Source organism: Tympanuchus pallidicinctus, unplaced genomic scaffold (genome assembly GCF_026119805.1).
Source record: "Tympanuchus pallidicinctus isolate F22 unplaced genomic scaffold, pur_lepc_1.0 scaffold7, whole genome shotgun sequence".
NCBI classification, from domain to species: domain Eukaryota; kingdom Metazoa; phylum Chordata; class Aves; order Galliformes; family Phasianidae; genus Tympanuchus; species Tympanuchus pallidicinctus.
The window spans coordinates 13,958,687-13,982,115 of record NW_026294791.1 but is presented as its reverse complement, the minus strand read 5'-3'; the positions used below and the strand labels follow the sequence as shown (position 1 = coordinate 13,982,115).

At 38.8% G+C, this 23,429-nt stretch overlaps 1 protein-coding gene across 1 annotated transcript in view; it reads right to left on the bottom strand.

Annotated features, from left to right (window-relative positions):
• HS2ST1 (heparan sulfate 2-O-sulfotransferase 1) overlaps positions 1-23,429 on the bottom strand; it is a 72,166-nt gene that overhangs the window by 5,118 nt on the left and 43,619 nt on the right. Inside the window, exons 2-6 of the mRNA XM_052666050.1 lie at positions 11,934-12,172; positions 5,604-5,689; positions 4,662-4,800; positions 2,702-2,799; positions 1,319-1,476 (exon numbers count right to left, since the gene is read on the bottom strand). Of these exons, the coding sequence (XP_052522010.1) occupies positions 1,319-1,476; positions 2,702-2,799; positions 4,662-4,800; positions 5,604-5,689; positions 11,934-12,172 (720 nt within the window). The remainder of the gene's footprint in view (positions 1-1,318; positions 1,477-2,701; positions 2,800-4,661; positions 4,801-5,603; positions 5,690-11,933; positions 12,173-23,429) is intronic.

Sequence of the window (23,429 nt, the reverse complement as noted above, 5' to 3'; positions counted from 1 at the left end):
GACCTTTGTATCCCATGTAATCCAATGGTTTTGGGAAACAAAACGATCTTACATCGAGAACGCTTTCACGTAGAAAGAAATAAAATCACAGAGAACCTAAACTGCAAATACTGTGTGAAGGACAGCAGTTTGTGTGCTGGCAAAAGGTGCAGAGCAAAGTAACAAAGCCAATCAAAGATGTAAAATAGTTTCAACAGAAGAAAGGACTCAGGTCAGAATTCTTTCTGACTTTCCCCCGCCCCCAAGATTCTTGTCAGTGCTGTGTCAAGTTTCCGAGGACTTTTTAAAAGTCAGCTGATGGAAGAATAATTCTCCAAAGAACAAAAGTTACCCACCAAAGTGCATTTTGCTCGCTGTTGGGATCTGATGATAACCAATAGTGATGACTGTCATATGCTTGTCCTATTCTTACATGTTTCTGCCAGAGTGAGGCAACGGCCACCTCCAGAAACCAGATACTGAGCTTTAAGTATTTAAGTATTCGTGAGCTGTATGGATCTTCAGTCTGACACAGAAATCCTACGATACACACTGTACAACAGCATTCAGAGTTCTCCACAAAACTCACTGTTTCTCAATACGATGCGTAGAATTTTTCACGTTAACTTTTCACAGTTTATGTGATATCATTTTGTTCTCTGTGTCCTGGCCTTCCTTAACTAAATTATCCAGAGGCAAAACTTCTTCTGCATTATCAGTGACTGATTTTTAAAATGTTTGAGCTAGAGAGAAATTACTTCAGCTTTTGAAATCACTGCAATAAGAACAAATTTAAGGAAGCCACTTGAACAAAAAACATCTGTTTTTGTGTTTAAAATTCATTTTTCTTCCACTTCATTACTTGAAGATCTGAATTTTCATTTTGAGCACAGGTGTTTTTTGCTTGCTGTTTTTGAAATGAAAACTCTTCTAAAACAAAACTCATTTTGCACAGTTGTACCAAGAACAGAATTTCAACAGGGCTTCGTAGGGAACAGAAATCTTCCACTACCAACCACTTCACATAACTGAAACCCTAGCGAGACCTTTCAAAAGTGTTCTGACAAACATCTGCCCCAATTTCCTAAGTATACATAGTGAGCGTCTGTGACTTGCAAATGTGGCATACCTGATATAATTGCTTTTACCCCAATCTTCAGTGTTACAAATTGTATAAGACAGAGTGTTTTCTCTAAAGAGCTCCTCTCTTCTACAGGAACATCATTCAACTGAGAGGCAGACCTCCTTGACTTTTAAAACTATTTATGTAGATTTAAATAATTCACGTTTTAAACAGTGATGAGGACAAAAGGGCTACAGAAATCAACCATTTAAATACCTGTCCGGTACAGTTCTGTGGCACCCCTGAAGAACCGGGGCAAAGCTGCCTCCAATAACATGATGAAATCTTCAAGCTCTTCAGTAACTCCCACGAGGAAGTATTCATTAATCAGGTTGTACTTGGCTTGTTCCAAAGCCCATCTGCTCCCCACATTCCTAAAATGGCAGAGGACAATAACAACAAGTTCTGATGTAAGCCAAAAATCCTTGATCCCTAGATGAAGATTACTTTATAACTGGACATTTCTTATATAAGAAAGGTGAGATCCAACTATTTCTACCTTTATTTCCCTTCCCCCTTTCTACTACCTGTGCTCGCATCTAAAATTTCACAGTGCATGGTATGCAGTTACTGTCTCTACTACTGCAATTTTCAGAGGATTTGCATTTTCTTCACTTTCACATTGGATACCACAAACGATTCTGGTAAGAATACACCTTCCCTCTTGCATCCTATAGGCCTAATTGTGTACTAGAAAGTCACTGTAGGTAATGGGAGGACTTCCCTATCGAGCAACAAAGAAATTGAACTAACATATTCCTCCCTTTATAGCTCTAGTCATGGTGAAAAATATAGGTTCATATTTCCTTCTTTCTTTCCCTGCTTGTCCACCTGTCTGACCAACAGGCACTGAAAAATAACTTCCCAAGTGTTCACTTGCTTTGTTTCTGATAAATTAATTCCATTTGAATGAACAGTAACTGTGATAAATAATTCTCCTTGATTTCACTCAGAACCCTTCAAATCACTTTTGTGTTAGTTTTATTTCTTCATATATTACTATTTTGTCTGTTACACAGTACTAGAATGCAATTATTTTATGTGAGCAAGCAGTTTTCTAATTTTGGTTTGCTGAACAGTTCTTTAAAGTCTGGGCCATTGTTATAAAACATCAGTATTGACAGATGGACACTATTTGCTTTTCTTCCAGTTACTGCTATGTAACATTGACTACAGGATGTCTGGTAGAGGTTTAAGTAGCTAAATTTATCCAGAACTCAAATACTTCTGCAAAGACTTTAGGAGCTGGAACCAAGTATCCACATTCAGAAAGACAGATACTGAAGCCTGATGGAACAGAAAAATTTAAAGACTCCACATCTACAAAAAATAATTGTTTAAAAAATGAAATCATTTGTTTTTCTTCAGGGCACTGCTGACACAGTATTCTAACATGCTGCTTTTTTAAAGTACTGCAAGACTGCTTCAGTAAAATGCTTTTCAAAGCCCTTCTGAAGAAAATACGTTAGTAAAGTACCTTCTGCTAAACTGCATCCAGTTCTTCATGCTTTCCCCAACTGTACTACACATTCAGATTTGTTAAAATCAAATTTGAGTGGTGACAAACACAACTAACTTAAGCCACATTTGTCTTCTTACCAGCACTCGGAGCTGTGGCCACAGAAGAATGGAATTTGAAGCCAAAGTTTCTCTGGAGCACAGTCTGAACCTCCAGCTGCCACACATTCATCAAAGGTCTAGAACAGAGACAACACAGAGGTGAGTACGTGTATCAAGCATCTCGACCTTGTTAGTTGCTAGATGTACTGGGGACCAAAAAACACAAGATATGCAAAAGAAAAAATAAACTACTTTTTTCAAGTCTTGCTCATACAGTATTTTATTGGGAGGACCTCACTGCCCAAATTAAAATAGTATTTGGAAAGCCTTATAAGTGGAAGTGATCAACAACTGGATTTTACCTGTGCCCCTCACAGAAGTTGTATATCAAAACAAGCTGGTATTGTCATTTTTTCATTACGAGAGAAGTTACTAAACATACAGTGACAAATGTCACCAGGACTCATGTAACACTGGAACAGCTGGATCTTCAGAGCATAGAACGCTGCGCCATTTCTATTTTAGATTAAAGTATGTTCTATTACATTTTAAATATTATGGCTAAGAACTAATCAGGAGTGAAAGAAAGTTGTTCACTGGGTAACTGAGCATTCCAAACAACAGTACTGTACATGGGCAGGCAGCTGTAGCAGCACAAGAGTTTTGATTACAGGCACACAGTTACAATAAAAACTCCATTAGCACTGTAAAGAATTTCTAAGTTTTTTATTCAGTCAGCATAGAAAGTAAAAATGCATTTGCTTAATTCTGCCATGTTAGAACAAGGACAGTGTCCTTTGTTTTCATTTTGAGTAAAGGTCCCAAAGTAATGTGAGAAATGTAAGAATACCATACAAAACAGGGATTAACCAACCTGTGGTGTCTTGTTCTGCACTGTGCTCTGAGTATCAAATAGCTGATAGGTGTCACACATCACAGATGAAGACACAGTTTGACTAGGAAAACAGGACATTGGTATGCATTCGCTAGAATAGTCCTCCAGAGGAATTCTGGTCTGATTCACCATTATAAATTTAGAGCACCAACATTACCTAAAAATTAAATTGCTAAAATGCACCTCCTAGCTTACAAATGTATATACTAAATATGAACTTTCCCCAGTCAAAAGAATGGCTTCCTTGCTTGTTCCTGGAGGATATTTTACAGTTAGAATGTGTAAGAGAAAGCAAAGATGACATAGAAGTTCCCTTTCTCACTTCCTCCTCCATACATACCTTGACTGCTCCATCCAGAAACTTTAAGAGATACTTTACAGCCCCTGTTCTTGGAGCCAAGCAAACTATAACTTTTCAAGTATGAAAGTATAGACAGAAAATTAAGAATTCTCCCACATATATGGTGTGGTACGGATAGGGAGAGTTAATGGTAAAATGAATATTGAGATGCCACTTAGTAAAGGCACAATGAATTCGAATGTCGAAACTGTATTTTTGACCTTCCTTAATTTTAACGTGAAGATCTATCGGTGATTCTGTCCTAACGGAATCAGAACACACATCAGTCACTGTTACAGACTCTGTACTTGAACCAGTCTACTGCTGAACTTACTGAATTTTTATCTAATATGTGTGAAAACGACACCGTCTGTCTACAGACAGTTCTATGAAAAGTATGGAAGAGTGCCTTACCCAATCCATAGACAAGGAAAGAAGCCCTAAGATCAAATCAGTTGACTTCCAGTGAACTAGAAATGCTTGCAGGACAAGTTATGTCTGTATGCCGATGATAAAAAAAAATAAAATAAAATAAAAAAAGCAAGCAAACAAAACTATGTGTATCAGAGTGTGAGGAGTAGAACGCTGCGCGTCATTACAACGGCGGCTCTGCCGGCTTCCCACCTGTGCCGGGAGGGGGCGCCAAAGGCCCGGGGAGCGGCAGCGGCGGTACCGGGCAGCGGCGGGAGGGGATCAGCACGCATTTTGTACCTCGCTTTTCGTTGTCCTGGGTCAGAACACCGTGCACAATAAGTGTACTTTACCTTCTTATCCCCCTGCTTTCTCCTTCGTAGCCCTGGTCTGTAATCGTCTCCAAAGCGCAGAAAGTAATAGTAAGAAACCAGTCGTTCTATGGGATCTCTTATGACGTTTATGTAAATTGGTTTCTTTTTAACACCAAATCTAAAGTAAAAGAGGGGGGGAAAAAAGTCTTTTAAAGGCGAAATCAAAGCTTCTTGTCAAATACTTAGGAGTCAGCCTCTATAACACAACGGAAATCTATCTACAGAGCAGATGCTGGTGAGAGGAAGGTTAATGCTCATTCCTCCCACCCCCCAGTGCAGGAACGTGGATGTGAAAGTCAGTTCAATTTCAGTTCTCAGTGATCCTTTCTAAATTTATTTAATGAAACAAAATTGAAATATTCTTGCAGAACAGATACCAAGCATTTGCACAACAATCCTGACTCTAGAAACGCCTCCATGAATCTAGCAGCTATATATTTGTTAATAATAAATTGACATTCGGTACCGAATTCCTGCTGCTGCCCTGCCAACCCCACGCTCTGCAGTGAGGAAGGGCCCTCCTGGCCGGGCTCCAGCTGGAAAAGATGTGAACTCTCACAGCAGAGAGACAACTCTGAGCCCACCCATTACCAGGGCTGATTCTGTATGGCTCTGCTCATTAAATATGAGCTTAAGGCAACGTCTGTAATCATACTGATTTCTCTATCAAAGATATTTCTTTTTTTTCTCAGATATCTTCCTATGCAAATTTTTATTTACTGTGGCACAAAGTAGAAGCTTGATGAAATGAGTTGGTAAGCTCACAGGGCACATGAGAAAGACGAGCCGCCTGTGAAAATCCCAACTAACTATTGCTCTTCCTAGGAAATCTAGCATTTGTCAGATTTCCATCGCTAGAGGGCAGCAATATCCCAGATGGAGCCAAACGGCTGCGCTACAGATAAATTAGTGGTAACATACTTTGCAAAGTCCAAATAAGATACATGTCCATGGTAAAATCCTGGTTTCATTTCCTTCCAGGAAGTCACGTTCTTCACAAATCGAACCTGTAAAAGCAGATAGCAGATTTTCTGTGCAGCTGGAACACATTAAGCTACGCCTAACACAGCTGGGGCATCTTGTTATTTTAAGTAAAAGCTTACAATGCATTAGAAGAAAAGTCTAAAGTAACTTTGAAATATTTTGAAATCATTTGTGCCAAATAAAGTTCATTTGACTCATTTTAGATAATCCCAATTCAAGGATGTTAAACTAAGCAAAAGCAGCATACAGCCATCATCAAAGCAATTCAATAAATGCTATAACAACATTAACAATGCCAACAATTTTTGTCAGTCTCTCTTATTTGTAATTTGAGAGGAATGCAGAATCCTGTTGACTGTAAGCATAAATGCAAGTACGGCTTTGGCCTGTATTCATCATCTGGCCTGTATTCATTTCCTCAAGTAACAGCATCCCACATTTGCAAACATTTTCTTAGACCAGTTTTACTGGGATATGAGAAACAAATCTGATGGTTTATTTGCTTCCCCTCCCAAATGCAATTCATGAGTAATCCAGAAATTCTGTAGATTTGTAAAGAGTAAATTAGATCTACAGTTTATCACCTTGAATAGTTACTTCAAGCTTTGTTTCTCAGCGAAACTTCCATGGTACAGTACAAATTAGCCCCTAAACAAAGGCTGATAGAGCCAGTACCAGTAAACGTAATAAAAAACAGAAACAGCTTTACATTACAAAGGTAAAAACACCCAAAATAAGAAATGCGTCCCAAAGCAAAAAGTATGACTAAGTGGGACATACAAATCCTGATACAGCTTGCCTTTATTAAGTGTGCAGAATATTCTAGCATTAAAGCATTTAGCTCTGAAAATTAATTTAAAACTAGTGAATTGGATAATAAAAAAGGTAAAGTTGTACTGCCCGATCTGTGTGATGATGCTACACCATTTCTGAAGGTGAGAATTAGAAGACAGACCTTTGATCCCCCATATATCTACAGTATCTTCTCTGTTATACAGTGCACAAATTAGAATAAGGATACTGAGGTCAAAAGACAAACCAAGTCATAAGACAGAAGTCTGAGAGCTCAAAACAACACATTAACATTCTCTCTATGGTGAGAGCTTCTCCAGAAGTAATGCTTCCTGTTTTATTATGCTGGCCCACAGTGTTGGTGGATGAGGTGGATGTTGGTGGCACAGCAGTAGAGGTCAAGACTTCCCACAAACACCCCATTATAGTTTGTTGTAGTGTGACAGATGGCAGCAGAGGGGCAGCCTGACAGAATGGTGTCTGACACGGAGGTGTGGGTGAAGCAAAGGTGTGTCACTGAATTTGTCCACGAGGAAAAAAAAGCACCCACTGACATTCATCACCATTTGCTGAACATTGATGGAGACCAAACAGTGGATGTGAGCACAGTGAGGCAGTGGGTGGTGCATTCTAGCAGTGGTGACAGCAGGTCACCTCCACTGATGCTCATTTTTACGAGCACAGCATGCAGGCTCTTGTTCATTGCTCATGAAAATGCACAGCTAATGGTGGTATCTGTGATAATCGTGTCTTACAGATCATAGTTTGCTCTATCAAATAGTGTTATTGTGCTTTTCACATCTATTCTTGTTTCCATGGAAATAAATAGGGGGCATTACTTTTGGAGAGACCTATGTGGATTCAGAGTGTCACAAAAACATGAAACAAACACAAACCAATGAAGATTTCAAAAGCAAGGACTGGCCTGTTACTGGTTCCTCACAAGTGCAAAAATTTCTATCAAGGACTTCACATGGTTGATAACCATTTACTTGTTTCCTCACACACTGACTCTTGGACTCAGGTAAAACAAGTGGATATCAGTTTTTAATAACACACAGCACTAATTTTCAGTGCACAAGTTTCACAGTCTGTGGCATTTCACAATTTAAACCATATATTGCACATGAAAAACTGAAGTAAATCTATCTGAAAAACACTGCACAACATTATACAATGGTGTTTCATAAACTGCACTGGCTTTCAGCCTTGTTTTGTCTGCAGCATGTCTGATAACACAGCTATGCCAGTTTGAATTCAGCTGAACTACCTATGCTACTAGTGAAACAAACCCCACTTTCATTGATGACACCTTTCTACGATTAAAGACAAGGTATATTTAATGGAGAGCCTCAAGAAGTTTCTTCAATGGAAAGTACATATTATCATCCCTCCCAGTACCTAAAATATCAGTTAGTCGCTACAATTCTGCAAGATAATCAGTTATATTATGTATTTTGTATAATTTGGCATGCAAATAAAAGCAGTCATTTTAATTATGCTTCCATGAACAAGTTTTCTGATGTACCAGCTAGATTTCAGTTCGTACCAGACACAGAAAAATGTTAACTACAAATTCCCAAGGGTCACTTGTGTCTTCGATCTCCGGTCTACCATCTGGTATCTTACCTTATATGTGCCAGTAATCCTTCTTTAAAAAACAAAACATATTTGCCTTTGAATGTCTTTGCTAAGGAAATATTTTTTTATGATCACAGAGCAGGGTTATTGCAGAAGAAATTACAATTTCTGTAGTGCAACAAGAGACCTGAGCGGATGTTCTAGCCTTTTATTAGCTTTAGCACTAATGCCAGCACAGCTAACAGTAAGGCTAGGAAGGTTTTATGTGACATTTACATCTGCCTCAAGAAACAGACAAGCAACACACAGTGCGCCCCTGAGAATGCAAGTTTTCAACACCTATATCTGGCCTGCAGGCAAGAGATGCTTTTTCCCTTCTTTCCCATAGTTTGCAGCCTTCCAGAAGTCAGAACTGTTCCAGGCCACAGCCTAACAAGTCTATGATGATTCTAACGACTCTAGATTCACACATTTTTAGGGCAGAGATAAATACAGCTTGCTGACTCTTGCTGTTAAATATGATAAATTTTATTTTTCTTTTCAGGGCTCAGCAGATACTGCAGCTTTCAAGAGACTCAACCCAAGTGAATAGAACTGGAGGTTACTTTAAAGTTCAGATAGATGAGAATGGAATTCCTGTGAAGCTGCTTCATGGGGCTTTTATATAATCAGCTACAAAGTTGCTTCACAGCTTTCCGTAAGTGAGAAATCGTCTGAGCTTCACTGAATTAAAAAGCCAGATCAAAAGTACTCTGGGGGCGTAAGATGTCCTGAAAGGTAAGTTAAATGCATTCAGTTTCTAGGACGATAAGAATTTAAAGCAAGTCCCAGTGAGAAAGAAGAAAAAAAAAAACAAAACACAAAAAACCCAGCATACTTGGTCTGAGCAAAAAGCCAAGCAAAATCTGTGCATGCATTCCGAAGTGGTGTTGTGAACCATCACCCTGTCCACCAGTTTCCATCAGTTAATCATATCTACAGGCTGACACACGCACCCATCCTGAACACCTTACCTATGGCCTGGTACCAAGTGGATCTTTGGATACTGAAAATTCCCCAGCTTTTCACTCCATCTTATTATAGACTTGTCAATAGCAAAATAACTGACTTAATATACAAACAGTTGGGATGATAAACATCACCAGACTGCTAACGACGTGTGAGAACTTCCCCCCCCCCCCCCCACAGAATTTTGAGTAGAAAAAGTTTTCAAGAAAGACTGCAAGCAGTGTCTTCAGCACAAGAAACCTGATTTAGATTTCAAGACCAGGCACAGTGGGATTCCTGAGTTGGAATCCTTCTGGGAAGGCACTGGTATCTTAGCTCTCCAAGCTAACAACTCGCAGTTACCTCTGAAGTAGAGGTCAGGAACACTGAAGAGACGCCAGCAGCACAGCTTTGGCTGAATGCCATGAACAATGACAAGATCAAGGCAAGGGCAGCTGAGAAGCAATTCTATGAGATGCTGAAAAGATGGGAAATGACCAGCCCCGCCATGGTAAAAAGCTGGAATACCTGTCTGACACAAACAGCTCTTCCTAAGAAGGAAAAATACACCTGGCAGTGTGCAGCAGTGGTCACTGGTGTGCACCAGCCCATTCTTAAATGCTCAGCACCCAGTATTTCACAGCACAATATTTCCACCTCTAACAGACTGCCTTTCTGTTCCACTTCTGACAGTCATTGAAACCTGTACCAGCAAAGGAAATACGTATTACTAAAGTCAGTACAAATGTGCTATCTTCTGAGAGGCCACCACTTTAGAACACGTCAGGAAGTAAGACTGTATGTTTCCAGCTTGCCCTATTGAGAAAAATGGGGAGAAACTGCATGAGATAAAATACTGAAGAACTACAAGTAGCGCATTAAAGTAACGAAAAGTGGGACAATTCCACCATGTTTTTTGTACGTTCACAACAACAGCACCAAAAAAATGTGTCCCCATGCTCCCTTCTTCTGATGATATATCAAGAATACATGCTGCAAGATAGAAAAGTAATTTAGTTTTAAATCTATTAGACGACAATTTCACCATGTAACAAATAAGCAGAACTTTGTGCGACTGGTATGACATCCAGTTAGCCATAACAAAGGCACACTTATATGGAAAAAAGGTATCAGTACTGAAACATATAAGCAAAAAATCAAATTACTTCACTTTATTGAACACAGGTCAGAAATGCAAATATGGTGCTGAGCTTGCTGGAAAGGAAAAGCCCAACCTATGAAAAGAGGGGCAGATCCCAGAATCCTGCTTTCAGACAAGCTGCAAGAAAGGAGCACTGTTGAGAAAAGTTCCATCTGAAACTAAAATGGATGTGTTAGGGACTTTTGTGATATTACCACAAAACAGATACAGTTTATATTTGGAGTGAATTTTAAGTAGTCATCTTTCCCAGATTGCATTCAAGAAGTAAAGGTTCCACATATGGGCAGAGAACTTAAAATCTGTAACAGAACTAGAATAGTTTGGAAGAAGCAGTGCAGAAATAGCATATACCAGAAGGTTTACTATTTTACTAATTTATTTACGTCAGCCTAAAATAGTCTTCATCTTGCTCTGGGAGATAGTTGTTTTAACTAACAGTATCACCAGTAAAAATGATTCTGCCTCTATGCTGTGTCCACATCACTACTGGTGATGCACCTAATGACTCAACCAGGTGGTACTGATGAACATGGTATGTTAACTCTGCTCTTGGGGCACAGGTCTTAAGCACTTGCTCCACACAGTGGGCATGATGACTGCCTGATTTAATCACAATATCACCTGCGTACTTCAGGAAAAAAAATTCACAACAGCAAGAACCCAACAGTGATACAATCCCACCACCACAAAGCAGGTGCCCATTCCCACCTCAACTACAGCCTGTGGCCCCATGCTCATATCCCGACTTCACTCTTTCTCTCCCATATAGAACAGAGAGTGGAGGGCCCATTGCCATCTGTTTCCCCCTCCTCCAGACTACAGCAGCTGTTCCAAGTACTCCTGCCTGTAGGCAGGCACTTAAAGGAGCTGGAAGCCTCAGTGCTGACATGCTGCAATGCAGAACAGCTCCCGCTGCTGCTGCATATCAACTTAAAGCAATGGGCACACGATGGTCAGCACATATTGAGAGTCTGGCAACATTTGCTTAATGGTCAGGGACAAGGACAGTGATGTTTCAGACCTTTGACTTAGTTTCCCTGCATGTGCAGTCAGGATGAGCAAAGAAGTATTTTAAAACTTAAAAATGAAAAACCTAAATCCCCACCCTATGTATAAGAAAAATGCAGCATTCATCCCCTCCACCATCATCTTTTTTAAATACTCATCATACGATGCAGCAGAAGCCATGATCAATTTCAACCTGAGATTGCCACAAGTTTAGAGCTCAAAGCAAGTATGAAGTGACCCATTTACAGTGTCTCTTCACAGCCACATCTTCCCACCTGCGTTTTGTCACCTGTGAGACCTGACCAGACCTGATCAAAGAAGCAGTGCAGCCCTGACAGCACAGCACCCACACTATGCAGAAGAGAGCACTTAAGACTGCATGCATTGCAGATGGAGATGACAGGCAAATATTATTAAAGAGCCAAAAGGCAGACAATGCAGTAATGCAGTACACACAGCTATAAAAACAAAGGTCAAGATTTCCATAGCTATGCCTGTTTTTAGCTTAGCTTTTCTCCTATAAACAGGTATTACCACCTCCAGCAGCACAGCAAATACTAAACCTATTATTTAATTCTTTTCTACAAAAAATAAAAATAAACATGTCAAGCTCCATTTATATTGGAAAACGTGATATCAAAGTTGATTCCATCAGATCTTGTATGATTACAATAGCTAAAAATGTTTTCCATGCTTTCCATCTGCTTAATAGAACCATCCCAAATGTGGCTGCTTACCTGATCTTGCAGAGACATGACAGGGTTATTTTTGGTTGTATTGATATGTAGAACATGGTATCTGTTCTTTGCACAAAGATCATAGGCAATATTTGTGAAGGATGTGCTGGCAGTCTTAGGTACTCTATTGTAAATAATCACCACATCATCTTCTTCATCCAGTGTCACATCCTGTCGGGGCCCATCTGCTGTATGACGTTGTTCTATCTCTCTGACTTCATGTCTTGCAATAGCCCTTTCTGTTAAGGATGACAAATGCAAAATTTCAATATAAAGACTGACAGTTCTGAAGTTCAAACTTTAGAAGGCAAACAACACTGTGCAAAGTAACACTGCCCCAGCAATAAAGCAAACGTGTGCTGTCATATGTATTTCTGACGCATTTGATGTGAGAAATCTATAAAACACACAAAAGATGAAAGGTGAGATAGTCTGACAGACTGGAAAACAATATGCCTAGGGAATGCATCCCATATTCTATGACTCATTTAAAAGCTTCCGAAAGCCAACACCTTTAAGGAAAAACGTCTGATATGTGCTACCAAAATGGTTCCATCCCCAGAGTATCTCAAATAATTTCTATCCACTATTTAAAAACTACAACACAAGGAATAACTCAAGCAACCTGGATGAATTTTACAAAACGAGTAGAATACTAGCACTACAGATTTAGTCAATTAACTGTACAGAGGAGCTGGAATTCAGATGAAACCAGGTTTTTTGATAGTCTAATTAACATGAGGCCCAAGTGCAAAGTTTACAATAAACTGTTTTCCAAATTTCCACTGCCTTTACTGTTGTCAAGTTCACAGATGCTTATGAAACAGTTAACATCAAAGAGAAAAGTGATGTCAGTACTGAAATACACCAAATAGTGGACAAGAAAGAAACGTGGAAAAAGCAAGCTATGGCAAGGTGAGTGCATTACAAATTAACCTTTTATATAAAGGATGACACTGAGTAACTGAACTCTGCTTCAAGTGCAAAAATCTATTTGTATTAAAAAAAAAAAAAGGCTATTAGATCTTTTTTTTCCTGCTGCTGAATATTAAATACTTTGTGCTGATTCAGACACAGCTTTGTTCTGTCCTAGATAAGCATACACTGTAATATGCTTTGTAATACAGATATCAAAGCAACTTCTCTGATTCACTTATTGTAATATTGCTTTTAATAATGCATTCAAGAAAATCTGTGTAGGCCAGCAGTGCAGTCTGAGGTCCGTATCACAAAAGTAACATGTAATCCCCTGTATTATATTCTTATCCATGGTGCAGCTCTTCTGGATGACATACTTTGCAGCAGCAGCTACCAGACTTTACTTCCCTTGCTTTCCATAACTCAGCTCCTTGTGTTTTCTTTCACCATGACTCTTTAATTACAACATGAAATCACTTTAAAACAGAATCTTTAAGCTGTGAACACCACTACCCTATAATTCCACATAAGTTGTCTTCAACCACAAACTTCCATCTGTCTGAAATGCTTCAAAGCTTAAACCTCTTCATATGCTCGTCTCTCACACCCCATAACTAAGTCACATCGGCATGAAAATGTTTGTAGAAAATGCTTATTGAGCATCTCTCAATTTTCTATGCGACATCTGTTGCTCCCCACTACACTAGTCACAGTTTTTACTCCTTCCTTTCTCATTTGTTACCTCTCCCATCACTGCTGGCAATCCTCCAGTTTTGGAAAGATGAGGCAACAGACCAGGCTTTCATCTCACTGGAGATGGCTACCACAAGAAACAGCAGCTCCTCTCCATGCCACTGTTAGAGGTTTGGAAGGGAGGCATACTGTGTTGCTGTCATGGATGCCCAAGGGCTGTGTGGATGTATCTGCCACCTAGAAAGGTGGAAATGAAACATTTCATTTCTGTTTTCTATTCCAGAGAATCTCAGCTAGATAACTGCACAGAACTGCAGTGCCAATAAGGCTCCAGGGTGCTGAGAACTTGCAGTTTTATATACAATACATTTTATACATTGAAAGCCAAAAGATGCAAGAAATTGACATGATGATAAGTATTGCTCTATTGAAATATTTGAAATCGCAACTCAAGAATTAGTGTGATAAGTGAACTGTTTTAAACATCCAACTAGCAAGAAAACTAATTTTTATGGTGAAGAACAGAAATTGTCTGTTTGATAAAACCAGTGGTGGAGATGAAACACAGGATATAAACTGCCAAAGGGGCAATGGAGGCTAGAGGCAGTGAGAAGCAGATGAGACCCCAGAAAACATCTGGCAGTCCATCCCAAGAGTCCATCTCACTGTAGTCTATTATTACTAATGGAAGGAAGAAAGCTGCAAATTTTGTAAAAAACAGGTGGGGTTTTTTCCAGTCATGAAAAGTGATGGCAGTTTTTCCTATGAAGTCAGGAAGCTTTTTTTTGCTACATTCTAAACATTAACACGGTTTACTTGTTAAAATTGCACAAATTTCATCTACATCAGTAAACAAGGGTGTGGAAGAGATCTAGAAATGTTAACACACAGCTCAGAACAGTCTTTGAGATAACTATATTAATCAGGAGTTAGAGAAATTAAAGCAGTTAACCAAATGTCCTTTAACTCCTTATTTGCTCTTCTATCACCCTGAAATGGTTGAAAAATGAACACTGCTTAAGTGTTTTAGAGGTATGGTAGAAAACACGATGTATGCTTTAACAACTTGTAAAAGATAGGGAGGAAGAAGATCCTACGTATTTATTAAATATATTTTGTTTACCAGAAATCTCCTTATATTACAACCATGCAAATTCAACTTTGATTTTGAGAGTTTGTCTACATAGGGTTAGATTGGTTCCACCAAAATCAATAATAAAAAAAACCGGTTAGGTCATTTATTTTCTATCAGAAAACCAGTGGGCAAAATGACGTACTCCAGTCTCATTGCTTTCACTGTGTTCTATTTAAAACTGACTTTGTAAGAAAAACAGCCAGGCAAAGTTATGAAGAGTGAAATGCTTGAACTGGGTTAAGACCGTCATCCCTAAGTTTTACACTAGTTTTCTACATTTATTAAAAAAGATAAATGGCGTTTCAGCAAGTGATACTTTGAATCCAAGATACAGATTTTCATAGTAATAAAATGCATGATAATTTCAAAGCACAAAACATTCTGTTTCATCTTGATGAGCTATTTTATTACTGCCTCTTTAGGGTCACTGAAATAATATCATTTCTGTAGCGTGTTGAAAAGCTCTGTTCCATCATCTGCAGTTGTCCTACATGCAAGCTTTCATCCATTTCATAGATAGTTTGCACACAGGCAGCAGTACACATGATCAGTGTAATAAAGGGCTGCTATGCTGGTAGTTCACCAGACAGTGAATTATTTGCAGAAAGTCTTCAGTTGGTGGCAACAACTTTGATATAAACAACAGAACAAGCTTGTCTTCTCATCCATTCGTTTACATCTCCTTCCACATTCTCTTATCCCATTTCTGTAACTGACATCTTCTCATGACTTGTGTACCTTGAAACATCATCTTGTAACAGAAAACACAACATACCACAGCCAACTGTAAGCTGGTTTGCCAATCCGATGGTACCAGAAAATAACACACAGTTCTAAGTTACACCTTCTTCATCAGAAGAACTGATGCGGCATTCAATCTGTACACCGCCACTAATTATGGTAAAATCTAAAGTGATTTATCTTCCAAGATTTCTGCCCTTTCAAGTCAGTTTCAAGTCAATGCATCTTGTCAACAGGTTTCAAAGTTATTGGTTCAAAAATAATACAGAGAGAAATGGATAGACAAAGTCTGATTGCTTAGACCTGCTCTCTTAGGGTCTCAGCTAAGAAAACCACTTGTGAAAATGCAGTAAGTCTCTACATTCTAATAAAATTATCTGAAAATGAAGCTAAACAGTTTTAAATAACTACAGAAACAAATTACTGTATCAGAAGCTGTTATTTGCCTAAATTCCTTGCACATTCAAACAGATTAATGTCTTAAAAACAGCCTATTACCATTTACTGCAATTCCAAGTGTTAACTGCATACAAAATGAAATCTTCACGAATAAAATAGAGCAGCACAGATCCTAACAAACTAAAGGTTAGCAAAACTAAATATTTTTAACCAGTCATTTCTCACTAAAGCGCCAGAACCAGAAACTCATTTCCCTCCCTGTATCTTAGCCCTTACTGCATTTGATAAAGAACAAATTTTGAGCCTTGATAACTGTCAAACTGAAGTTAATTAAGTATCTGGAGGAACAATTCAGAGCCTACACCCTACTTCCACAAATTATGTTTTGTTCTCTATGTCTACTTTCATTTTGCATGTATCCATAGACATAATTTCTCTTCAGTATCTCTCACATGCCTGCCACACATCCTAGTGGAAAAGCCCCCAGTCATAAGAGGAAAGGCTCAGTCTCGAAATAAACTTTAGCTCAGCAATCTTCATAGAATCATAGAATCCTTAGAGTTAGAAGGGACATCTGAAGACCATCTAGTCCAACTCGCCAGCAATGAACAGGCACACCACAACTCGATCAGGTTCCCCAGGGCCTTATCCACCCTCATCTTGAAAATCTCCAGGGACAGAGCATCTGCCAATGAAATAAAAAGATGTAGATTAAACTTCCTTCCACATGTCAGTGCCAGTGATGCTGGCATCGCCCCAGAGCAAACATCACTGGTGTATCTCTGACACTGGATACCACTTTAAACCAGTAAGCAACTTTCTTCAGGTAGGAAGCAATACTGAAGGCATCTGACCTGGTGTCTCAGCTCTGTTCCCACTCTGTTCTCAGCCCAATTAGCCAAGCAGCTGGCAGCCTGAGGCACCGACAGCTCTCAAGCTGTTTCCATGCCCAATAGCTGCATTAAGCACTTCATTGGCCTAAATACGGAACCAGAGCAGAACCAAAAACCTACTCAATATTGACTTCATTCTCTTCTGATAAAAAATGAAAACTGAACAGAAGCTTAAAAATTATCCATAATTATGTAGCAAAGTTAATGTTCTGATTCACTCTCCAAATTATGTACACATAGCATGTAGCCTTCCTCTTCCACTGAAATGTGGCTCCTCTGGGAGCTTTTGAATAGCACGCTGCTTTCATAAAGCGGAGCAGCACTGCTGCATGTGGATACCAATACTTTGGGGATGGAGAAGGAAGAAAGAATCAATGGTGCTATGCCAATTTATGGCCATGGAGGATTTCTGTCACTATAGCCAATTAAAACTACATGAGAAATATAGGTTAATATAAAAACCCCAAAGTTAAATTTGTTCAAGCTATCAGTAATAACAAAGAAACACTTCCAAAGACCTTTAAGAACAGTAGCTCTATTCTGCTCTAGTTTTAAGTCTCACCAACAGCAGAACCACCACTTCGGTTCTTCAGAAACTCCATGCCTCAAATACTGAAACTGAAGGCCTGCCCAAAATACTTTGCCTTTCTTTTTCTCCGTAACACACACCACGAGGCCTGCTGTCTCTTCATTTATACGTGGATGAAAGTTCACTGCTCTCAAAGACAACAGTGGGTGAAGCACGGGGGCACCAGCACCCTGTGCTCCAGGAGCAGTGGTGCCCAGCACCAAGTCGTGGGCCTCAGGTTCTCTCATGCCCGAGTGACTCCTTGCAAGCTCATCTTGCCCATCTCAGTGATCATCCTTGAAACTGCTACTAACCACTCTGATCCTCATTAACACATGTAAAAATAGATTTAAGAGCAAGGGTAGCCAACTGTTGTGTTAGTCTTACAAAGCATCTCTGAGCTGACAGACTTCACAGCAGTAAAGCCGATACAACAAGAATGAAGCGCACGCACTGCAGTTGTGGGACAGGCCCAACACGTGTGCTCTGCGCCCAGTTCTGAGCTACACAAAGTGAAAACCACACACAGAGCACACAAAAGGAGAGAAACAGAGCATAAAACTTCCACTAACTTTTCTGGTACTATTGTAAGTATTTAATTTGAGTCAGGACAAAACCCCAGCTTTCCCCTCCTGTTCTGACAATCCGGTTATTGGTACTGAGAGATTCCAATAATTCATTCTACAAACTGCATTACAGCTGCTTTTCTCCAGTAAGGCACAGATATGAAAGATCATTTGCTGTAAGAAGTGTAGTTTAGTGAACAATTAAAACTCACGTTGTCAAAAAAAAGAAAAAAGAAAAAAAACTAAAACCACAAAAAAACAACTATTTAATAGCAGTTAATGCATATTTAGATCAGAAGAAAGAAGAACAGTCCAGACAGAAAATAACTGTTTTTCAGACTCCAAAAAATGCACATGGCGCTTCATAGAGCTTGGTAAAGAAAAAGAAAAAAAAACAACAACCAAGAAAATAACAAAACAATGACAAACAACAACCATCACCACCCAACAACAGATAAAACCAAACCGACCAACCAGCCAAAATGGAGCAGCAAGGAGGTAACTCCAGTTAGGAACTGAGATCATTAAATAACATCTAATGCAGCAGCTGTGAGAAAATTAGAAGCAGTGATGCTGAAAGACCTGCTATGGCTTCGTTAGCATTTAATACTCTTCATTTAATTTCAAGATCGTTTTTTTGCCAGCTTTATTTTGAACACATCGGTAGAAGAATATAGATTAGTGTGACATTAAGAGTTTGATATTAAACAACAACAAAAATACCCAATGGTAAAATCACTATCCAGTATATTCAATACAGTCCTACTCCGTATTTCTCATTTTGTTTCTGCTTTTTTTTTTTTTTTTTTTTTTTTTCTCCAATATCCTTGCAGTTAATACACTGAGTATTTCCAGATTACCTTCTGACCACGCACTTCCTTGATATATAGGACTGGGGCCAGCTCTCATCCAGCATCGTATTGTAACACAAGTCTTCAGTGTTTGCAAGAAAAGTTAATGGAACCTCTTTATATATAAGGATATGGTTCTCATAAGCGTTTCACTACAGACATGTGAACTTCACTCCTTCAAGCAAAATACAGTTCAAACAAAAAGAAAGCCAGATCAATATAGATTATCTGATTCCATTTAGCAAGAAGGTCTAGAGACTACTTACTTTATAAAATCTTTCCCAGAGATAACATTATTTATATTCTTCAAAAGGGTCTTGTCTACATTACGTTGTCTGTTAAAGCCACCTAGGTCACCTATGTATGAATAGTGCTCTACTCAGTAAGTCACTATCATACTCAAACCGAATTGGAAAAATACAGTTATTTCCAGCATTACATTTACATCCCTGTTTATCTTTGCACTTCTTGGCTAAGCTAACCTGATCTGGAAAACGAAATATTGTCAGTTGGACTGATAGCCAAAAAAGGAAATAACAAATAGCGTTGCTTTCTAATCAGAATTGTTGACAAAGATTTTGTTAGGAATATTAGTAAATTAGAGGACCAAAAATAAACTTCGTATATTTCTATTTAGTATATGTGATATATTTGCTTAATTAATACTGGACATGAAACATGATTGCTGACCTTAATGTATGCGTAGGATTTTGAGCAAGTCCTTTGAAAAAAAAAACAGAAATGAATCTGCATGCTGAATGTGACCCATTGCTGCTAATTCATAACAGAATTAATTTTAATTATATGTTATAAATACTGACTAGACAAGATCACGATTATACCATTTTCTTTGTGAAAACCATTCATTTTGTGTTGTTTTTTTCCCCTAGCTTCATTTTAAGAAAATCAATTTAATTCTGTAGTCTGGTTGCTTTACACACAAATCAGAAGTATGTCTTATTTTTCCCAAAAATCTGCAAACTGTTAATTGGGAGATTTTCCTTGCCTATATTGCTTAAATACCAGTATCTATATATTAAAAAAAAAAAAAAAAAAGACTGACAGAAACAGCCTCAGCTTTATTCTAATCTTAGGCTCTCAGTTTAAAGACTTCATTTCACACGGAGATGAAAAATAAGCATGAATAAAAGCAAGCTCTGACAATACCAACCCCTCAAAAATTACATTGCAGGAACTTCAATCATAGCCATTTTAAATAAGTGAAAGTAGAAATGTACTCTTTGAATTAAATGCTGGAGCTGCTATGAACATTGAATTAATTAGTTCTCAAGCTACCTCTGGAAAACTCTTCTTGCTGTCTCCTACATCTCGGTGGAAGGACCTGGGGGTCCAAACCAAACTTGGGCAGAACTAGAAAAACAAATCTGGGCAGCAGTGACCTGGTTCCTTTCTGAATAAAATCACCACCTGTCTTAAAAATAGTCCTTCCCCGCTTACTTTCAGAGGACTGAAAGGAGCAGTGGCTCAATAGGAGCCAGCAGAGAGATTTCTACCAAAGAAATTTTGCAAGTCCTCACAACAGGTCTGTCCCATGCCTGAAATTCATGCCTGAAATCTGAAATTCAGATAGCCTTTCATAATGGAAGCCTACCGGATTACTTCCCAATCATGCACAAGAGAACACTTGTGACAACTAGACAGCTAATGCAAACCTTCTACGTTCATCCTCTCCATGCTAAGAAACAGCGGCAGTCATACTCAGTTCAGACATACATGCACAGCAACACTGCCATAAAAACTATAGGGGAGACTTTGGTTAGCAAAATCAAAATTACTCTAACAAGCTTTATCTGGTGCCATCCCAGTGCAGTACAGAGCTGCCTGTACTTGGTAAAATAGAGGCAGTCCAGGAATGGCGAGCTGTGCCGCAAAGTGGTTTTGTACAGAAAACCATCCACTAGTGAGAGAGCCAGATGCTCACTGAAAGCCTCTAGGTGTTAATCCCGATTTACAGTGGATTAAGTTTTTCAATTAAGACATAACTATTTTTCAACATGCATGAGAAATATTTTGTTTTCCCCCCAGATCAGGTCCTTTTTTTGACAGGGATGACTATTTGATGAAAACTTCAGTAGAATAAGAGGGGGGCTAGAAATTCACTTCACTGCATCCTAGTTTTTGCAGAAAGCTAAAAACAAACAGTTCCAGCCCCTTGCTCAGACCTTTGATCCCTCATCACTGAGAGGTACAGCAGATTGACATTCATCAATCTCTAACACCCCATCCAGTTTGTAATACACAGTAATTACTTGATATCCAAAAAGTACACTATCACAAAGTTCACTGAAAATCAGAACTGCAGGAAGTTACACTGGATAATGCAATGCCACTGAAACAGAAGTGAAAGGGTCCAAAAGATATACCCCAGTAAGAACAGAACAACAAAAAGAAAATAATCAAGGTCCTAATTCCAGTACTTCAAAGTCATTGAAACATTGATTTTATCCAGCTAACTTAGCTTTACCTATCATTTTGTTGGTATTTTGTGTAGTGTTAACATAGCAAACTGAACACAGTATACGAACAGCTGCGTGATCTTGGCAGAATAACAAACGTTAACGACCGGAAACTCGTGTATCTGGTCAGATTATCTTTTGCAGATATTAAGACCTTAAATTGTCAGATTTTATTTTATAAAAGCAAAGTAATCCGCTTCCAACAATGGTCAATAGTCTAAAAATCTAGCATTAACCCATTTCCAATATGGCTGAAACTTGTGGGGCTCTGTAAGGGAGTAATCCTTCTGCTGTTGCTTATAGCAAAAAGGTATTGAACTGTCAATTCTGAGCCACTTAAAATATTTTAAGATGATTTAAAATAATACATTAAATGGCTATCACAGACAGCAGTAGCAGAGCTAAAACTATGTTTCAAAACAAAGATTTCACACTACTCAAACAGTTCCAGGTCATGCTCCAAAGCAGCCAGGCCTGTGCCCTGCAGAACCAGCCCTGTCCACAGGTGCGGAATAGAGCAACCATCAAAAATGAGCTCTTAGTCTTTTTTCTCCACACATCAACCCCAACTTTCCTGAGCTTCTTCCGGTTTAAGGCTCCAGTGACCACAGAGATGATTTCCATATACATAATTTAAATTTGCCTTGCTGCTACATTAAGTCATCATCCTCAAACTCCAGTAGTCTCAAATATCTGTTTTTGTGTACATGAATAGTAAGGTTGAAAAGTTCATTTTTATGTTAACAGGCTGTAAACATATAAGGATCATCATATTTTTAAATGTTTTTTGGCAATCTACATAAAGTATGCCTGAAAACACATGCAAGCTTTCCTTTTTACTATATGAAACGGAAGTCATTTCTTTGAAGTGTTAAGTCAGAAAGACACATTAATCCAAGCCATCGCTTTATGGGGGGCTGGGACTATAATAAATGACTGGAAAGATGTACCAACTGATACTGTGTTTTGTAAGATATCTTAGTTATTTGGGATACTTAAAAGCAAAAAATACACCTGTGAATTCTGTTTCCAAGGAGACGACGTTACCTTCCAGAAACACGTCACTGACATGGTGAGCAAAGTGTGAAAAGGATTTCTTGGCCATGACACAGACACTCTGACAACACTGTTGCATAAGAAATAAAATGAACAAAAGTAAAACAAACCTACTGGTGTTTCTCAGCAAGCTCAGTTGCAGTGGTTAGAGAGTGAACTACCCACATATTAACAAGTTCCCGTACTAGTCTTTCCTTACCCTACAGAACTGACTATCAACACCATCCATTCAGTTGCCTCTTCTGCAAGTGCAGTAACATCTTACAGAAGCAGGGGCAAATTTCTCCTACGCCAGGAAGTTTGATAACTATCCTGGAACAGAGCTCTAAAGACATCCTACCATGTTGGTAACAATCCAGGTACCACAAGGCTGAGCAGAGAAGAGGGGGGGAAAGCCAAGAGATGTTATTTGGTTATTTGTAACATCTTTGATTAAGGAAAGCTCCAGGATAAATGATGCGAACATGGACCCCAGTCCTTTATCTCCTCAAAGTCACTGTTCTAGGTCCACCTCAAATACAACTCATGTCAAGTTTTTAAGGTTATCCTTATCTGATCCTGGGCTTCTCTGAAAGGAAGCAATGAAGTCATCCTTTCTAAAAAGACAATACAAGGGAAACAAGTGTAAGGGAAAAAGAACACAGATTTCATAAACTGGCAATCAAGCAACTGACAAATTCATACTGTGTGGTAACAAATAACTCAGCACTGCTCCATGGCTGATATAGAACAGCATTCGCATACTCGTCTCCTTCAATGGCTGTAGTTCATGTCTTCCTAAGCCTTTTAGTTTTGCCTTGTCTTCTTCTTAACATCCTCCCAGATACGGGAGCTCCTCCTCATGCACTCATAGCCCCTTGCTAATAGCCATACACCTCTTCTCAAGTTCTTAGAAGTTAGTTCCACTTACAATAACCCATTCAGATATAGAAAGGTTCACACTTTTGCTGCCTTCTTGGTAGGCTGGCATCAATGCACTTCTCCCGAACTCTATAATCTACAAATGCCTTTTAAAGACATATACAAAAGCCACTTGAAAAACATGCAGTAGCAATATAAGTGTACAGTCACTTGGTCTTTTGATTCAAGCATGTATTTTTGCAGTATACAATTTTGACCTTCAAGAGGAAGAAGGACTTGGGCTGCATATAAGCTGTAAAAACTTACTTCTCCACATTCATAATAAAATAATTTAAATC